General features: G+C 35.1%; 1 protein-coding gene across 1 annotated transcript; it reads left to right on the plus strand.

The window, feature by feature from the left end:
- Positions 1-11,082: 11,082 nt before the first annotated feature.
- LOC133198228 (uncharacterized protein F54H12.2-like) lies at positions 11,083-12,399 on the plus strand. Its single transcript, XM_061334354.1, has one exon. The coding sequence runs from the start codon at positions 11,083-11,085 to the stop codon at positions 12,397-12,399; it is 1,317 nt and encodes a 438-aa protein (XP_061190338.1).
- The last annotated feature ends 5,617 nt before the right edge of the window (positions 12,400-18,016 follow it).

The raw sequence follows: 18,016 nt of genomic DNA on the forward strand, positions 1-18,016 counted from the left end.
TTGATTAAAAAAAAATGGCATTACGTATTATATTATGGTTGATGACCACTTCTTTCGTCTATGGGTGCGATCTTTCTCAGGAATGTACATATTCCTTGGATTTTGCCGAGTGTCCTGGGGAGGAGGCCTGTGTGTGTATTGGTAGATTTGTACAGGTTAACTGTTGGATCAAGAAAATCTGGTCAGCGTTCCCAAAAGAACAACTATTGATTAAAGGAAATTGTCCAATAGAGGACTACAAGAGATTCTGCCACGACAGGGTCAAGTCTATCGTATGTTGGACTCGGACGAGACTTTTACCTGTACAGGTAAATAAGTGTTTGGGACTTTTTTCTTTTAAAGTTTTTTTATTGAATTAATCGTTTCAAATATTTGGATGTACTAGTAGTAAAGGGGGTAGTCTGAGGACACTTTACGGGCACCCCCTCTTAGGGCCGTCTGCGGGCACCCCCTCTTAGGGCACTTTACAGGCACCACTGTTAGGGCCGTCTGCGGGCACCCCTCTTAGGGCCCTCTGAGGTCACCACTCCAAAGGCTGTCTGAGCTCACCCATCCCATCATTTTATCATTGCACACGCATTTTCAACCTTCTATTTAGGGTGGAGGTACATGTATTTCATTTTAATTTTGCAACTAAGACATTGTTAAGGCGCACCCTTAAGGTACCATTACTATATAAAGTTCAAACATTTTCGAAATATATCACAATCAAGTCTTGGTATACGAAAGGAAATGTTGTCATCTTGGATTTATTTTTGTAAGTAATGCATAGTAGAAGTAGACAACTTGTTTCCACACTTATTTTTATGATACACTTCCAACACCAACAGCGATAATAAAAACACCAAAAAAACGTATTTCATTGACAAAGTTTTAATTCTTCAATATCAATTGTTAAAATTAACATGATTTCACAATTTTAAGGATGATAAAATGATCTGTGAGCAAAGGTAAATGAATCAAAACTTATCAGTACAAAATAAAAAAAAGATTAAAAGATATTTCACTGTCATTTTACGTCACTTCATTTTTTTCAAGTAGTCTTGAATATAGTTCACAATCATTGATGTCTGTAGTAAATCGACTCTAACAGACTCGACTAATTCTACAAGCGCCCCCAACTCCTCTTTAAGAGGATATTGAGGGTTTTCACACGTGGGGTCGTATGTCACCTGTGCACATCCCGATGGCGCTGGGATATTATTTATAAATGGAGCCTGACGTGGCGTCAAGGTGTGATCAGGTGCAGGGATTATCGGGACATATCCTGGTGATTCTGGTACCGCTGGCGTATACCCTGATGACACTGAAGTATACCCTTGTGACGCTGGAGTATACCCTGGTGACGCCGGGCTATACCCTTGTGACGCTGGAGTACACTCTGGTGACGCTGGAGTATACCCTGGTGACGCTGGGCTATACCCCGGTGACGCTGGAGTATACCCTTGTGACGCTGGAGTACACCCTGGTGACGCTGGGCTATACCCTAGTGACGCTGGAGTATACCCTTGTGACACTGTGACATATCTTGGTGTCGGTGACTCTAAGGTGAACGTAGACCTGGTGCTAACTCGCATTTCCAGGTCTTCATATTTTTTAGGGTGTTCCTGTCCGTAATAAAAGAACGAACGAGAACGAAACATAAAGTATCTAAACGAACGAACATACCAAGACCTACTCTCCTAAATAAAAAAAAAATAAAAAAAAAAAAAGAAAAAAAAGATTGATTTATTCAAGTCTACAAACTAGCGTGAATCTGTTTCAAATGAATGATTGCAAAATCTTTTTTTTTCTGTTTTATTTATTATATCACTCTATATTTTTTCGTATCAAAGGTGGAACATGTACAGTTTTAATACATTAAACCTATGAAAACAAAATATACCTGAATGTTATAAGGCGGGGATCCTCTTCACTGGACTGTTGTGTGAAGCCCCGTTTTGCCATTTTCCTTTTTAAAAAAAAAAAAAAAAAAAGAATACAAATTGAAAAAAAAAGTTTACAATTCAAGCAAATTAATGAGAGAGAGAGAGAGAGAGAGAGAGAGAGTTTTCTTTAGAATTTACCTTTGAGTTAAAGTTATTGAGTCCTCTGACTCACTCAGTTTTCTCTTTTCCCCCCTTTTTACTGGCTCGTCATATCTTGGGTCAATCAGTTGGAGGTCTTTGGGGGAATTCCTAGTTAAACAGAAATTTAAAGACATTTAGTAATAGAAAATATAGCAAATTTATAATGATTGGAAATAAAACGAATGAACAACTACACACCTTAACTCTCGATCCCCGCCTACATTTTACACCCATTTAATTCAATACTAATTGTGATTTGGCCATAAAATCTCCGGTTAATGCAAAGAAGGGTTCAATGCCAATGGTAATTGATTAATAATTTTGATGCAAGTGTTAAATAGTTACTTTCGTTATCAGCTGATTTTATAGAGGGTAGACGGCGTTTTCCATTGAAATCACGCTTGAACGCGTAAGCATATTTCAAAATATTCTTGAATATGGATAAAAGTTCCTTAATCTTTTGGGTATACGCACATGAAATTAAACAAATGTAATTGATTAAATACACTATTCGTGAAAAAATTAGAGTTATTTCTCTTTGTTTTCCCAACTAAGTAATGTTTTATGAATATTCATGTCAATATCTAAGGAAATATGAAAATTCATTCAACTGTATTAACTGCTGTAAATTGACTTGGAGGTAGTCGGTGAACAAAACTATCGTTCGCAGTTCTTTGTAATTTTTAAGTGAGTTATGAATTTTAAGAAGACGAACTTACCCCGAATCAAACACCACCTCAAACTCCTTTCCTAAATCTAACCACTCCTTCTCGAAATCTCCAAATGTCCTTGAAGGCGTTGAAGTAAAGAAAGCTTCAGCCATCTCGTGTCTTTTGAAGGTTTTCTTTTTCTTCTAAAGTAAGTGATTAATCCATCCTATTTATATTCCAGGGAACGAGAGGGGGAGAGGGCTTTAGGATTTTCAATACATTTGTAAATTGAAAAAAAGAGGTTGTGTGCAAAATAAAAAAAAAACCGGTCAAATATCTCAATTGGTTTTAATTTAATTTAAAACGTGGTCTCATTTTCTGAACTTTTAAAAAATACCGTGTTATGACCGCGCGCACGTTTTCTTTAATTATTCAATGCATCTTAATGTTATGTGTTTCTTCTCTAATATTCTATAATTTATTCTACACGTGAGGTAGTACAAAATCATATATGTTTCTATCCTTATGTTTTATAATTATTCAATACATTATATTATTTTTCCCATTAAGGCGCCTAAATAAACAGCATGAAAAATAAGGGGAGAAAAAAAGAACACATACAAATGTATACTCATTTAGCACGAAAGAAAAACACATATTTTTTCAAGCAAAAAGTTATACATGTTGTTGAAAATCGGATTTTATTTATATTGTAGAGTTAAAAACAAACTAGAAATATGTCCATAGGACATGAATGCCCCGCCAAGGGTATATTAGTAATGCAACATTTTAACACAAATTGAGAAAAGTGAGGTCAAGGTCAAAGGAAAGGTCAAGGTCAAAAAATATTGCTGCAGTTGAATAGCTTACATCAGTATGTATCAGCATATGACGTTTGATTCAGAAACTAATTTAAGAAAAGTGAGGTCAAGATCAAAGGAAAGGTCAAGATCAAAAAATGTTGATGTAGTTGAAAAGGTTACATCAGTATGTATTAGCATATGAAGTTTGATGAAAATATTATGAATGGTTTCTTTAAAACTGAGCTAAACACTAATTTAAGAAAAGTGAGGTCAAGGTCAAAGGAAAGGTCAAGGTCAAACAAAATTGATGCAGTTGAATAGGTCTCATCAGTATGTATCAGCATATGAAGTTTGACACTAATTTAAGAAAAGTGAGGTCAAGGTCAAAGGAAAGGTCAAGGTCAAAAAATGTTGATGCAGTTGAAAAGGTTACATCAGTATGTATTAGCATATGAAGTTTGATGAAAATATTATGAATGGTTTCTTTAAAACTGAGCTAAACACTAATTTAAGAAAAGTGAGGTCAAGGTCAAAGGAAAGGTCAAGGTCAAAAAATATTGATGCAGTTGAATAGCTCTCATCAGTATGTATCAGCAAATGAAGTTTGACACTAATTTAAGAAAAGTGAGGTCAAGGTCAAAGGAAAGGTCAAGGTCAAAAAATGTTGATGCAGTTGAATAGCTCTCATCAGTATGTATCAGCATATGAAGTTTGATAACACTATCTTGAATGGTATCTCCTTTAAACTGAGCTAAAAACTTATTTAAGAAAAGTGAGGTCAAGGTCAAAGGAAAGGTCAAGGTAAAAAATATTGATGCAGTTGAATAGCTCTCATCAGTATGTATCAGCATATGAAGTTTGTTAAAAATATCTTGAATGGTCTCATTAAAACAGAGCTAAACATTAATTTAAGAAAAGTGAGGTCAAGGTCAAAATAAAGGTCAAGGTCAAAAAAATGTTGATGCAATTGAATATCATACATCAGTATGTATCAACATATGAAGTTTGATTACACTATCTTGAATGGTATCTTTAAAACTGAGCTAAACACTAATTTAAGAAAAGTGAGGTCAAGGTCAAAGGAAAGGTCAAGGTCAAAAAATGTTGATGCAGTTGCATAGCCCTCATCAATATCTATCAGCATATGAAGTTTGATAAAAATATCTTGGATAGTTTCTTTGAAACTGAGCTTTGAACAGAGCTAAACGCAAAGTGTGACGGAAGGACAGACGGAAGGACAGAAGGACGGAAGGACGGAAGACGGACATGACAAACACTATATGCCCCGGCCATATTCATGGCGGGGCATAAAAAAAATTATCTTACTATTCAGTGTAAATCGATTTAACCCCCCCCCCCCTCAAATAAAAATATCATTACCTTATTGAGTGTGTATTTCCTCTGCTTGATTTTTGTTCGTGTTTTTTTTTTTCATGTTCTGACATGCTGACATAGTCGTTAAATATTAAATGAAAAAATCCACACTGAAACATTTTGATTTTCGGGGAATCTCCAACAAATCACGTCCGTATCCTTTGGAAGATTCACTATATACTATATATTAGATACGTGTGTTTGTCCTTTTTCAACATTCAGGTACACCATCATTGGCTGTTTCCATGTCAACGTGAAAAAAACTTTCTTTAAGTAGGGAAATTCTTTTGTGAAGACTGGGTTTTCCCCATTTTACTAAATGCATTATATGGAATGTGTGCCCCCCAAAAAACAGGTTTGCTTAAAATCTTCATAACGTTGATACCCTTTTTTGATTTTTTTTTTTATTTTGCATCTAGCCATGTTTTTTTTTTTTTTTCTTACTCAGTCATCCTTACCCTGATTATATTTTATTTTACAATACATATAATTATTCGAATCTTTTCTTTCCTTTTCTTAGGAATAAATATGACCTACATTTTCTTTCAATGAATTTTTGGTTTTGTTGAGTAAACCACCTTCTTCAATATATATATTTTTTCCCCTCCATTCTTTTTATCACTTTGTACGTCTGAGTGTACACGGTTATTGAGTATTTCGGGTACTTGTTACTACCAGAGAATGTAAAATCATATTTCAATTCAAAGCCATCGTTTCATGCACTGAAGGTTTTCAGTTATTATAATATGCTTTAAATATTTCTCGTAGTTCATTTTCCCCCAAAAATCTTACGACTAAAGAATAACATTTTACGCATGAGAGACTAGTCCAATAGTAACGACTGTCAAATTTATAGAATAGCTGTAAATTCTTAGTCTTAAGACGTTTTTTGTGGAAAAAAGGACTACTGATAAAAGTTTATACCTTCCAAAAAAGAAGTCGATGTATATCGAGAATACGCTTTATCAATGTATATTTATACAAAACAAAATTCAAAGTGGACGGCTCGTCTTCCTGTATAAAAAAAAAAAAAACAAAAAAAAAACAACATATATAGTTGTGTTTTAAACCCAAATTTTTTATTTCTTATAGGAAATGTGATCTTTAAATTTTAAGTAAACATGTGATATTGATTAAAACTTTTTTCAAATTTTAAAAAGGAATCATTTCAAAAATACGTCTTTTTTTGGTTACTTACATTTTACAAACTATTCTTCTTAGCCTTCGATCTGAGGCTGTACCCCGGGCCTCCCGCTGCCACCGGGAGCTTGGTCTTCGTCTGCTTGGCGACGGAAGGCACGGGCAAGGGCTCTCGTCCATTTCGAAGACCGCGCACCTCACATCAGTGGGTGGCGGTCTTCGTCCCATTCCCAACCTTAAGTGGCTCATCTCCCTGGGCACCTCTCTCCTTTTCACTTGCAGACGACATGTCCATTCCATCTTTCTTTTTAGTAGTCGCAAAAGGAACCCCATCAGTATGATGCATATCATAATAAATGAAGTCATGGGCAAGCCATAGGCCGTGTCCACTGAAAATTTGTAAAATATATATTAATCACAGTTTTTGATACCTTATGCAATATTAATCAATATTTATAATCATTTGTCTGGAAAAAAAATGTCACCAAACAAACTTTTAAAAAAGAAAATCCTTGTATTAATTTCTTTTATACATATGATTTCAGGATTTTGAAATATTCCTTCAAATCAGAAATCAATGAGTTCAATTTACAAATAATAAATTCATATACAAATACTCACTTTAAGATGACATTTCTCACATGCAGCATGCAATGAAAACATTTAAAAAAAAAGAAGATATTAGTAACAATAATTGAAGAACAGCTGTAAATATACTCCTTGTTTTATTATAGTTATTTTATATAAACATGCTTCTGCTAAATATTGAGAGGGGGGTGTCCTTAGAACGAATGTTTCATTCATTAACTGGTGTGAATAAAGAACACTATTTACTACACTACAGATACGCGTTCGTATATTATTTCATTATCGTTCTCATTATCAATCTCAGTGTCTGTATCTATATTTCTTAAATCGTGACTGATAGATTTTTTCCTTTGGTAATTTTTTAATATACATATGCATGCTACAATAAATATGGGAATGACTAGCAATATGTAGAGATACATGAAAAGTCCATGCTTAGTACCCCGGGTGTCCTCTGCTGATCTGTCCCTGTTGACGCTCTACGTGGTGTCACTGTCCTTAATATTTTTTGCCTCTGTCGTAATTGCAGATGACACGTATCGTGTGCTGTCAATGGTATCTGAACTATATGGTGTGGGATGTTCGGATGTATGGTCCTTAGTTGAGTGTATTGGGGAAATGTATAATGCTGACTGAGGGGTTATTGACGAAATAAATGATGAGGGTATTATTGTCTTTCTCTGATGATATGTGACGATGTGGGGGGTGAAAGAAGTGATAATTGAATACGTGTGTGGGTATGTCGTCGATAATTCCGGGGTAGATGTATGCATTGTTGGGTGGGTCGTCATCTTTTGGTATGTAAATGTCAAAGGTGAGGACGAGGGGGTTGACAGGCCGGTTGACGTCACAATCATAGTGTTTGAAGACTGCGTATGCGTTGAAGGGGTATTGTAGTCCGGAGAAATGGTGTGTTCATGAATGTCAGTATCTAAAGTTAATACAACACTCTGAAATCATCTCAATTCTTATAAATAGTTGAGTCACAAAGTTTCAACATAAAAGGTAACACATTACAAAAAACTTCATGAGTAAAAAACATTTTTTTTTAGTAAAAAAAAAATTAAAATAAAAATAACAAAAAAAAAATATAATAAAGTTGAATATTAGGGTAGGGAATAGAATAACGGAGTGTCAACAAAAGAAAACTTACTACATCTGTAGAAATTCTCCTCTGAATAGTGGATATGTTTTTACTTTTCAAAAAAAAAAAGTTTAAGTTCATAAATGCTGCATAGGGGTCTGTATAGCCCCAGCTGGCAAGCAAGGAAGGGGAGGAGTCACAGATATAGCCCCAGACACTGATTGGTTAGGCTGTATAGCCCTCATGTCAAGCAGACCCAAGAGGGGGAGGGGTCACAGATATAGCCCCAGACGATGATTGGTTAGGCAGATATAGCCCCAGACGATTATAAGTAAAGGGGGAAGAGAGTCAGATATAGCCCTAAAAGATGATTGGTTGAGATATGGCCCTCCTGGCAAATCAGAAAACGGTTAGATAAAGCCCTCAGAAATAAATAGATAATAGAATAGTAGGAGGAGTAAATGCTACCGGTGTAATATAGCCCCAGCAAATGAATGATTGTTAAAAAAGGGGGGAATGGAGAATGTTATTCAGAATATGTATATAAACAGCTGTAGTAATATGTAATAACATACAGCACATTAAAAAATGGACGATTTTCTAATAGTGTCATCAAAGAGACCTCATGAAGAGGACGAAGAGGAAAAAGATATTAAGCGAGTTAAACCATACAGCAAGAATACGACTGAAGAATTTGACATACGAAATGATTGTCACGTTTCCGCACAGACACATGAAGGCAACCTGTACATACACATACGATATTTTGAGACCAGTCCTACTGGGAGAAAGTATCCTTCAAAGAGAGGTATAGTTCTACATTTAGAAAAATGGAAGAAATTGACGGAGGATTGTATCGATGAAATTGACAAAGCCTTACAAGATGCACAAAAAGAAGATGGCAATGTCTCTTACAAAGAACATCTCGGCCATAACGTACATGTAACAGTGGAGCAGGAGTACAAATTGGTAGATATAAGAAAATGGTGGAAGCCAGAAGACTCAGAAAATATCGTGGCAACCGGAAAGGGTATTTCTCTGCCTGTGGCAATGTGGAAAGAACTTAAAAAGACTATCCCAGTTCCCAGAAAGAGGTTTCAAAAAGAGTTAGACGATATTAGATGTTGTCATCTTGATCATAACAACCAAATGTCAATGTTAAAATGTCCTAGCTGTAATCCAAACGAATACATGAAATATTAAATGATGATCTAAAATATGTTGTTATGTATGCAGAATAAAAAAGTAAAAAAAGAAAGATTTAATTATGTGGTATCAAAAAAGGTATGCAGTTAGTTATATGAAAAGAGTTAACATATTTAAGTATTGATTAGTAATAAAAATGTTGTCCAAGGAGGAGGAACGTTATTTAAATAATATATGGACAGATACAAAACACCCTGCCGCATTTAGTGGCCCGTACAAATTATATCAAGTTGTAAAACGTGAAGGAAAATACAAAATTGGCTTGCACAGAATCAGACAATATTTGTCCGATACGGATGCATACTCACTACAGAAAAGAGTGCAACGGAAATTTAAACGACGTCATATCATAACCGATTCAATTGACTCTATCTGGGATGGAGATTTACAAGACGTAAGGAATATTTCAAAGTACAACGACGGAATTCAGTATATTTTGGTACTACAAGACATTTTTTCCAGATTTCTTTTTACAGCCCCACTAAAACAAAAGACAGCAAATGAAGTGATTAAAGGTCTACGATCAATATTTGCAAAATGGCGTAAACCTAAAATACTCCGAACGGACAAAGGAAGCGAATTTAAAAACAGATGGGTGATATCGTTTTTAAAGAAAGAAGGAATTCATACAATTTACACAGAAAACGAGACAAAAAGTAATTTTGCAGAGCGTAGCATTCAGAAGTTGGAGAACATATTACATCGAATGTTTGTACAGAGAGATTCATACAAATTTGTAGATGAATTAGCAAACATTACTCAAAGCATTAACGCAACACCGACTAGATCACTAGGAAACATGGCTCCAGTAAACGTAACAAAAGACACACAGGAAGAGGCTAGATTTAATGCATTTTTAGAAAGAACAAAAACAGATAAAAATGTAAACGGAAAAAAGATTTCCATAGAAGGGAAGACAAAACGAAAGCAATACAAATTCAAAGTAAATGATCGAGTTCGAATTTCTCATTTAAAGCACACCTTTCAACGCGAATACGATCAGAAATGGACGGGAGAAATATTCATAATAACCCATAGATATCGTCACGAAGGTATTGACGTATACCGTCTGAAAGACTATGCAGATGAACCAATTTCCGGTACATTTTATGCACAGGAACTACAGAAAGTCAATAAAAAGGAAGACACTGTATGGAAAGTGGATAAAATTTTAAAAGAGCGGACAAGAAAGGGTGAAAAAGAAGTAATGGTATCTTGGTACCAGTGGCCTTCAAAGTACAATTCCTGGATAAAAAAATCAGAATTGATTAGCCTGTAAATTTACATAAAATGGATATCCGGATGGTGTTGAAATGTATAGATAGCCTTGATCTGTACAGGGACAATAAGCCTTATGATTTTTATGTTCATCTGCCAAGACCATTAACGTTAATGGGGCAGTGGTCAGTAGCATTACTAGAGACTTGTTTACCTTCAACTAAAGGAAAAACGGATGTTTATATTTACACAAATCTATGTGAGGATACGATCATCGGGGACAAAGAACTTCCATTATTAAGGCGTGTAAGTTTAAAAAAATCCGCACCGAATGAAATATTTACATATCCTTATGAAGTGTCCACGAGACTAGGTCAAGTTCACGACGTACACATATATATATAAAGGATGCAGCTGGACAGGACGCCTTATTTTTAAAAGAGGAAACATCTGTGACATTGTTATTGAAGTTGAAAAGTTTATAAAGAAGAAAAATGAGTGGACCAACATACGTATATGATCCTAGAATATGGAAAACATTTTACAAAAACATGTTAGACGGAAAATTTAATCCACGAAATTATAAAGGGAGGCAGTCCGGCAGCGGCATTGCAGGAATGTATTCTAAGAAACCTTACATGATACCAGTTAATCCACATATTACTGTCGAAGAACCGAAGGAAATAGTAGGCAAACAGGTGACTCCAATTGCAGCAGCAGAAGAACGAGCCAAAGGAGAATTAAAAGAGGAAATGCGTGAAAATATTCCACACGTTCCCGTAGGCAGTATAAAAGTGGAAAACAATCCGAAATCCCCCATTTCAATCAAGAGGAGGAAGAAGAAGTCAGGGGAAAGAGCATCAGACAGTACTTTAAAAAAAAAAAACTCAAAATAGAGGATACAAACTTGGCATCCAATATATTTTCATCCGAAAAGAACAAGAGAAGAAATGGCTTTTCTTAGTGACAAAATTACTGAAATTGGTCTACCTGCTGAATTGTCTTTATTTACCGTACCACCTAATCAAGTTGCAGTAGAAAAAATATATTATGCGGAATACCGACCAGTGTCAGCATATAACACGGAAGATGCCCCGATAGAAATCTCCATACCTGGTCAAGGAAACGAATATATTGATTTACGAAGAAGCCGTTTATATGTTAAATGTAAAATAGTCAAAGCAGATGGAACAGCTTTAGCAGCCCAAGAAAAAACTGGCATTATAAACCTCCCTCTACAGTCACTGTGGTCCCAGATAGACACTTATATGAACGGAAAGTTAGTGTCTCTGAACACTAGTTATTACCCATGGAAAGCTTATTTAAAAATCATCTTGTCCAGTGGCAATGATGCCTCAGACTCGCAATTACAATCTCAACTATTTTTCTTAGACGATGCAACAATGGACGATGCAAATGCATACGGTGGAACAAACGGCGGTTTGGCAAAAAGATATACATTTATAAAGGAGAGCAAAGTTTTTGATTTAGAAGGACCGTTATACGAGGACATTTTTCGTTTGGATAAATACATATTGAATGGTGTCGACGTAAATCTAAAGTTATTCCGAAGCAGAGTACCCCTACTGGTAATGAGTGCAGAATCAACTCCTGCGTACAAAGTTCAACTGTTGGACGTATCCTTTAAAGCCTGCATGATTAAAGTGGACAGTGGTGTTTTGATTAATCATGCAGAAATATTGAAAGAAACTACAGCCAAATACCCATTGATACGAACAGAAGTAAAGATGAACACTTGCTCTAAGGGATCTGGAAGTTTTATATGGCAAAACGTTTGGTCTAACAATCTCCCAACAAAGGCATATTTTGCATTCATCTCCCAGACTGCAGTAAATGGTAGTTACACCAAAAACATATTTAATTTTCAAAATTTGGCAGACGAAATTGCACTGTACGTGAATGGCGAAAGCATGCCAGCAAGACCCATGAAAATTGACGTAGGAGCGAACGGGAACCACGTCACAGCATTCGTGAATCTATTTGAAGTGGCTGAGAAATGGAACAAAGACTCCGGACTAAGCATAACGCGCTCCATGTTCAGCGAGGGATTTGCAGTTTACGCATTTAGTCTCGCTCCCAGCGATCTAGGAGAAGATTATATAAATTTGGTTCGCCAGGGAAGCGTCAGATTAGAAGTGAAATTTGCAGTGAATACAACAGAAACATTAAATTGTTTGGCTTATGCAGAATTTCCCGCTTTACTCGAAATTGATCAATCAAGAGACATTAAGTACACCCGAGTATGAATGCCCGTGAGTTATTAACACGAACAAAAAATAACAGGCATACCGCTGATGTAATAAGAGGTGTCTTTTCTTCAAACAATCTGCCACAAACAGTACCCAAATACATGTACCCATCTGCATACATTTGCAACACCGATCCTTCATATTTGCAAGGAAGTCACTGGGTAGTGTTCTGGATGCACAGCCCGAAGCATGCCGAATTTTACGACAGTTTAGGGAATGCCCCGGGATATTACAACGCTGCATTTGATGTGTTTTTACAAAATAACTGTGAAAATTGTTTGTACAATAATGTTCAGATCCAAAACAAGGAGAGTATTTCATGTGGATATCATGTATTGTTTTACATATGGATGAAATGTTATAATTATTTAATGTCACAAATAATAAGAGTATTACTCCGCTGTGCTAACCCTGATACTTATGTCAAAGAGTTTGTAAATAAATATCTGTAGAAGGGAGAAAAAGAAGTGTTGCTTATAAATAGTTTCAACACAGTACAAATGTTGATCAGTTGAGCTCTGGTACTGGAAGAAAGAAGTATGCATTGCTGGGAAAACGAATCCATTTTACCATTTCAATCACCCACATCCTGTATGATATCAGGCGCAACAATGTCAGGAAAAACCCATTTTATTTATCGCATTTTACGAAATGCAAACGGAATGTTTGAAATTCCACCGCAAAAAATAGTTTACTGTTATAGTCAGTATCAACCTTTGTTTGAAGACATGGAACAAAACATTCCGAATTTTAGTTTATACCAAGGGCTACCGTCTAGAGATCAGATAGAAGAATGGACAGAAGGTATGAAACATACCGTGTTGATTTTAGACGATTTAATGACACTAGTATCAAAAAGTGAAGAAACTGTTGCAGTTTTTAGCATCACAGCACATCACAAGAACTGCACAGTGTTCTTTTTAACCCAAAATTTATTTTATCAGTCAAAGACTTTTCGAAGTTTGTCATTAAATTGTCATAACGTGGTTTTGTTTCGTTCCTTGAGAGACTCGAGACAGATCTTGTAATTTGGAGCCCAAGTATATCCAGGTCAGTCCTCGTATTTCAAGGACGCATATCAGAAAGCAACATCAAAATCATACGGATACCTACTGATTGATATGAATCCAGCCAGTCAAGATCAATATAGATTGCGCACGCATATATTTCCACAGGAAGACACCGTGGTATATTTACCGAAGGAATAATACAAAAAAGAGTTAGTTGGAGAACCATGAGCCTTCTGGTGACATCAAATGCAGCATTCCTTAAAACATTATATTCAGCAGACCCCAAACAAAGAAAAGCTTTATTAAAAACGATGACTGAAAATCAACAACAGGCTTTGTGTGAGGTAGTACAAGGGGACATTTCCATTAACAAAATACTATATTAAGAGATTGTCTCCTCATCAAAACGTCATTCATAAACTGAGCAGCAAGTCGATAAAGAAGAGTGTCAAACGGAAACTATTACTACGGGAACATACAATACTACCTATTTTACTTAAACCGTCATTGAGTGTGCTAAATAATGTTTCGGGAGTTACTTTTAATACCAAAAGAAAAGTATGACATACTCTTAAAATCAAAAGAAGAGCCACCGATCAGTCAAGAAGAAAAAGAAGAATTACCGAGAGAACAATCAGTATCAAAACAAACACAAACTTCTAAAGAAGAAGAACAAGAAATTTCAAGAAAAAAGAAGAACAAGAAAAATCAACAAGGTTTTGGATTTGTCGTCGAAAAGAAAACAAATGGACCCCCACCTGGATTTCCTGTGCACAAGACTATACAAAAAAAGAAGAAGCAGCAGCAGTGGTTTAAACTTTAATCATAACATTATAATTTATTCTGTTAAAATACACAATAAATAAATTTAAAAAAAAACTGGAGATATGTTTCTTTTTTATGTAATATGCTGGTCCCCCCCCCCTCCTTGTTTAATTACATGGACATCAGAGGGGGAGGAGGGGGAGAAAGGTAGAGCATTTAATTACTATAATACTTTATCAATATCCGTAAGGCAACGTGTCATACGAATCCGGTTGTATTGCTCTCTTCGAATAAACAAGTTGATATTGTTTATTTTCTACAGTGTTATAAATTTTATATAAGTATTTAGACCTAGTGATTTTTGCAGGATTTGTAACAGTCAAAGTTTTGCTCTGGTCAGTTGTAACAATATCTAACATGGAATGAAAGTTTAAGATTTGTGAATTTTTATAATTGAGTGAAAACCCGCGAATGCGACAGATCTGCTCTCCTTGAAGTGATCTAAAGGCATAGTTTTTAGGACCACCAGACACGAACTCTACAATGTAATCGTCAGGAGATGGTACATGTAACTCGTTCGTCAACTGCCCAAGGTAAGGTCCAATTTCTGGTTCTACATCGTCTCGTCTAATGACAAAAATTACGGAATCTGTATCGAAATATAAGACACGTCTGTCAAGCATGTGTAAAACGTCGTAAAGTTTTAGCCTAGCCCAACAGGTAGTGAATGCTGCAATAAAGATATTTGTCTGGTAATCTTCTTTAACGAGATCGCTTTTGTTTTTCCATGTAGTATGGATCATTTCATCATTAATGAAAGACTTGTAAAAAATTTGTCAGCTTCAGTATCGTGATAAAAGGATGTTTGAGGCATGTTTAAGCGCTGCCCAAATTTCCCCCAAAATGAATTTAAAAGTAATTTGGCAATAGATCTCAATGCGGGATTTTTGCTAATAGCATCGCGGTCTAGTTGAATATTTTCCCTAGCTGCATAATCAAAAATATATTTCGATGATTGATTGATTGATTATTGTTGTTTTACGCCGAGTCGGCAATATTTCAGCCATATTTCGGCGGTATGAATTAAATACTGTATGAACGGTTTTGAGAGTTTTTGGGTTTCTCTGGCGGCCCCCAATGAGCCTACTCTTTTTCGAAAACCAGAGAAACGATCTTTAGCGTGCCAAGGGGGTTGTAATCCTTGACACGGGGCACCGTTTTACGTCCCATCCGACGGACTTGGAATTTAAAAATAAAAACAGTTAAATTGAAAATTACAAAATGCTAATAAAAATATATACATTTAAATCTTATTGTAAAAATCAGTTTCTTGCAAGTATTGTAAAATTGCACTAGGATTTACATTTGTAAAAAGATCATGCATTGTTTGCACGCCATTAAAAAGTTTATTTCGAACAGGCGTAAAATCAGAACATTCTAAAAGTATATGGTTTATAGTTATTACACAGTCACAAGATATGCATTCAGGTTGATGTTCCCCGCTCAGTAAATATGAATGGGTAAACCTTGAATGTCCAATTCTTATTCTTGAAATAATTACTTCGTCCTGACGTTTCAGGCCAAAGTCAGATGATTGATTAACTTTGTTTTGTATGGTATAAAGTTTATTATTATCACAAAAATCCCAAAATATTTGCCAAAGGGAATTTACGTAAAGTTTCACCAAGTACTTAAGATCAGTGTAAGGAATTTTAAAAGGTACAATTTCATACTGAAGAGCTGTTTTTGCAGAACTATCGGCCTTGTTATTACCCGAAATACCAATGTGACTCGGAATCCAACAAAATTCGACTTCTTTGCCTTGTTGAGTAAGATGATAGAACTTAGTTAATATATCCAAAATGTATGGGTGATTTGTGTTCATATTGTGTATGGACTCTAAACATGAGAGCGAGTCTGAAAATATTGTAAATGAATTTTCACTAGAAGTTTTTATATATTCAAAAGCAAGTTGTATAGCTTTTGCTTCGGCCGTAAAAATTGTTGCTTCGTTCGGAAGTCGTGTAGAAAAAACATCATTTTTGACCACTGCAGCAGCAGCAACCCTGCCTCTTTCCTTAGAACCATCTGTGTAAATTTCTCTTGAAGGATGTTTAGATTTTATTTCAGCTAATTTCTGTTGAAAAATGAGAGGATTTGTTTCTGATTTCTTAAGATCTGATAAAGATTTATTCACTACTGGTTTAATTAATTTCCATGGTGGTATTTCAGAAAGAGTAGAAGGTTTTACAATATCCAATGGTAGTTCGGAATCTCTTATATGATTTTTATATCGGAAACAAAGTGGTTTTATGCATTTCTTGTTTTTATCATATAAATTTGCATTTGGTGGATGAAAAACACAGTCATGAGCAGGATTATCGGTATTTGCTTTTAATTTAATTATATATTGTAAAGCAAGTTTAATTCTTCTCAAGTCTAGAGGTGGTTCATTTGCCTCTAGATATAAACTATCTTTAGGAGAAGTTCTAAAAGCCCCCAAGCACAATCTAAGACCTTGATGGTGGATTGCGTCAAGAGCTTTTATATAGGAAGTCCTAGCTGATCCATACACAATACACCCATAGTCTAATTTCGATCTTACTAGAGAGCGATAGAGTTTAAGTAGAGTACTTTTATCAGCTCCCCATTTTGTGTTTGCTATTACTTTAATAATATCGAGTGCCTTTAAACATTTTTCTTTGAGCATCTTTATGTGTGGAATAAAAGAGAGTTTATTATCAAAAATGACACCTAAAAACTTTATGTCTTTAACTATATTTGTTGGATTTCCATTTAATTGCAAATTCGGATCATCATGGCTTTTCCGCTTTAAACAAAAATGTACACACGCGGTTTTATTCATTGAAAATTTAAAATCATTAGTATCGGCCCAATTTTGAATTTTGTTTAGACATGATTGTAACCGCCGCTCAGTAAAATTCATATTTTTAGACTTATAACACAGAACAAAGTCATCAACATATAAACTACCATGCATATCATTTTTAAGTACTTCAGCCAAACTATTTATTTTAATGCTGAATAATGTGACTGAAAGAATACTTCCTTGTGGTACACCCATTTCTTGTTCAAAATTGTCTGAAACTGTAGTTCCTAATCGCACTTTAAAAGTTCTATTATTTAAAAAATTCTTAATAAAATTAGGTAAATTTCCTTTGAGACCAACATTGTAAAGATCTTTTAAAATACCATATTTCCATGTAGTATCATACGCTTTTTCTAAGTCAAAAAAGATAGACACAAGTAGTAAGGACGGCTATACACCGGGGTGAACAATGGATTCTATTGTAGTCAGAGGACAATGGAGAATAAAAGGATTCTATTTTTATAACAATGGATCTATTGTTAGAAGTAGTCTATTTTTATAACAATGGATCTATTGTTAGAAATAAAAGGGAAACAATAAGTCTATTATTAACAGAACTATTATTAACAGAACAATGTATGACCTAATTCCATACAAAGGTTAAACAGAAGGAAGACGACCTTGATCTAATGTCATACTATACCCTGGGATGAAAAAATAAGTTAAATACAAGGGGGGATAAACAATGAGTGTATCAAAATGAAACACAAAGCCTAGTGGAGAGTGACGTAAATGGAAAACCCTCTTTTTGACGTGACCTTGACCTAATTTTCAATGAATAAAAGAAAAAAACCGTGAAAGGAATGATCAAACTGTTACTGATCAAACAACAGAGTACACGTATATTAGAGGATGAATTTAAATAAATACATGGACACGATGGAAAGAGAAGACGTGGGTTTTGGGATTTTCTTAAGAAAGGCTGTAGTTGTAAAAATTCTCATCGACG

The sequence above is a fragment of the Saccostrea echinata genome, unplaced genomic scaffold (assembly GCF_033153115.1).
Source record: "Saccostrea echinata isolate AGI-Se365-2 ecotype Australia unplaced genomic scaffold, CSIRO_AGI_Sech_v1 ptg000033l, whole genome shotgun sequence".
NCBI classification, from domain to species: Eukaryota; Metazoa; Mollusca; class Bivalvia; order Ostreida; family Ostreidae; genus Saccostrea; species Saccostrea echinata.

Coding starts and splice junctions, on each gene's coding strand:
- LOC133198228 (XM_061334354.1), top strand. CDS start 11,083: ATGGCTTTTCTTAGTGACAAAATTACTGAAATTGGTCTACCTGCTGAA.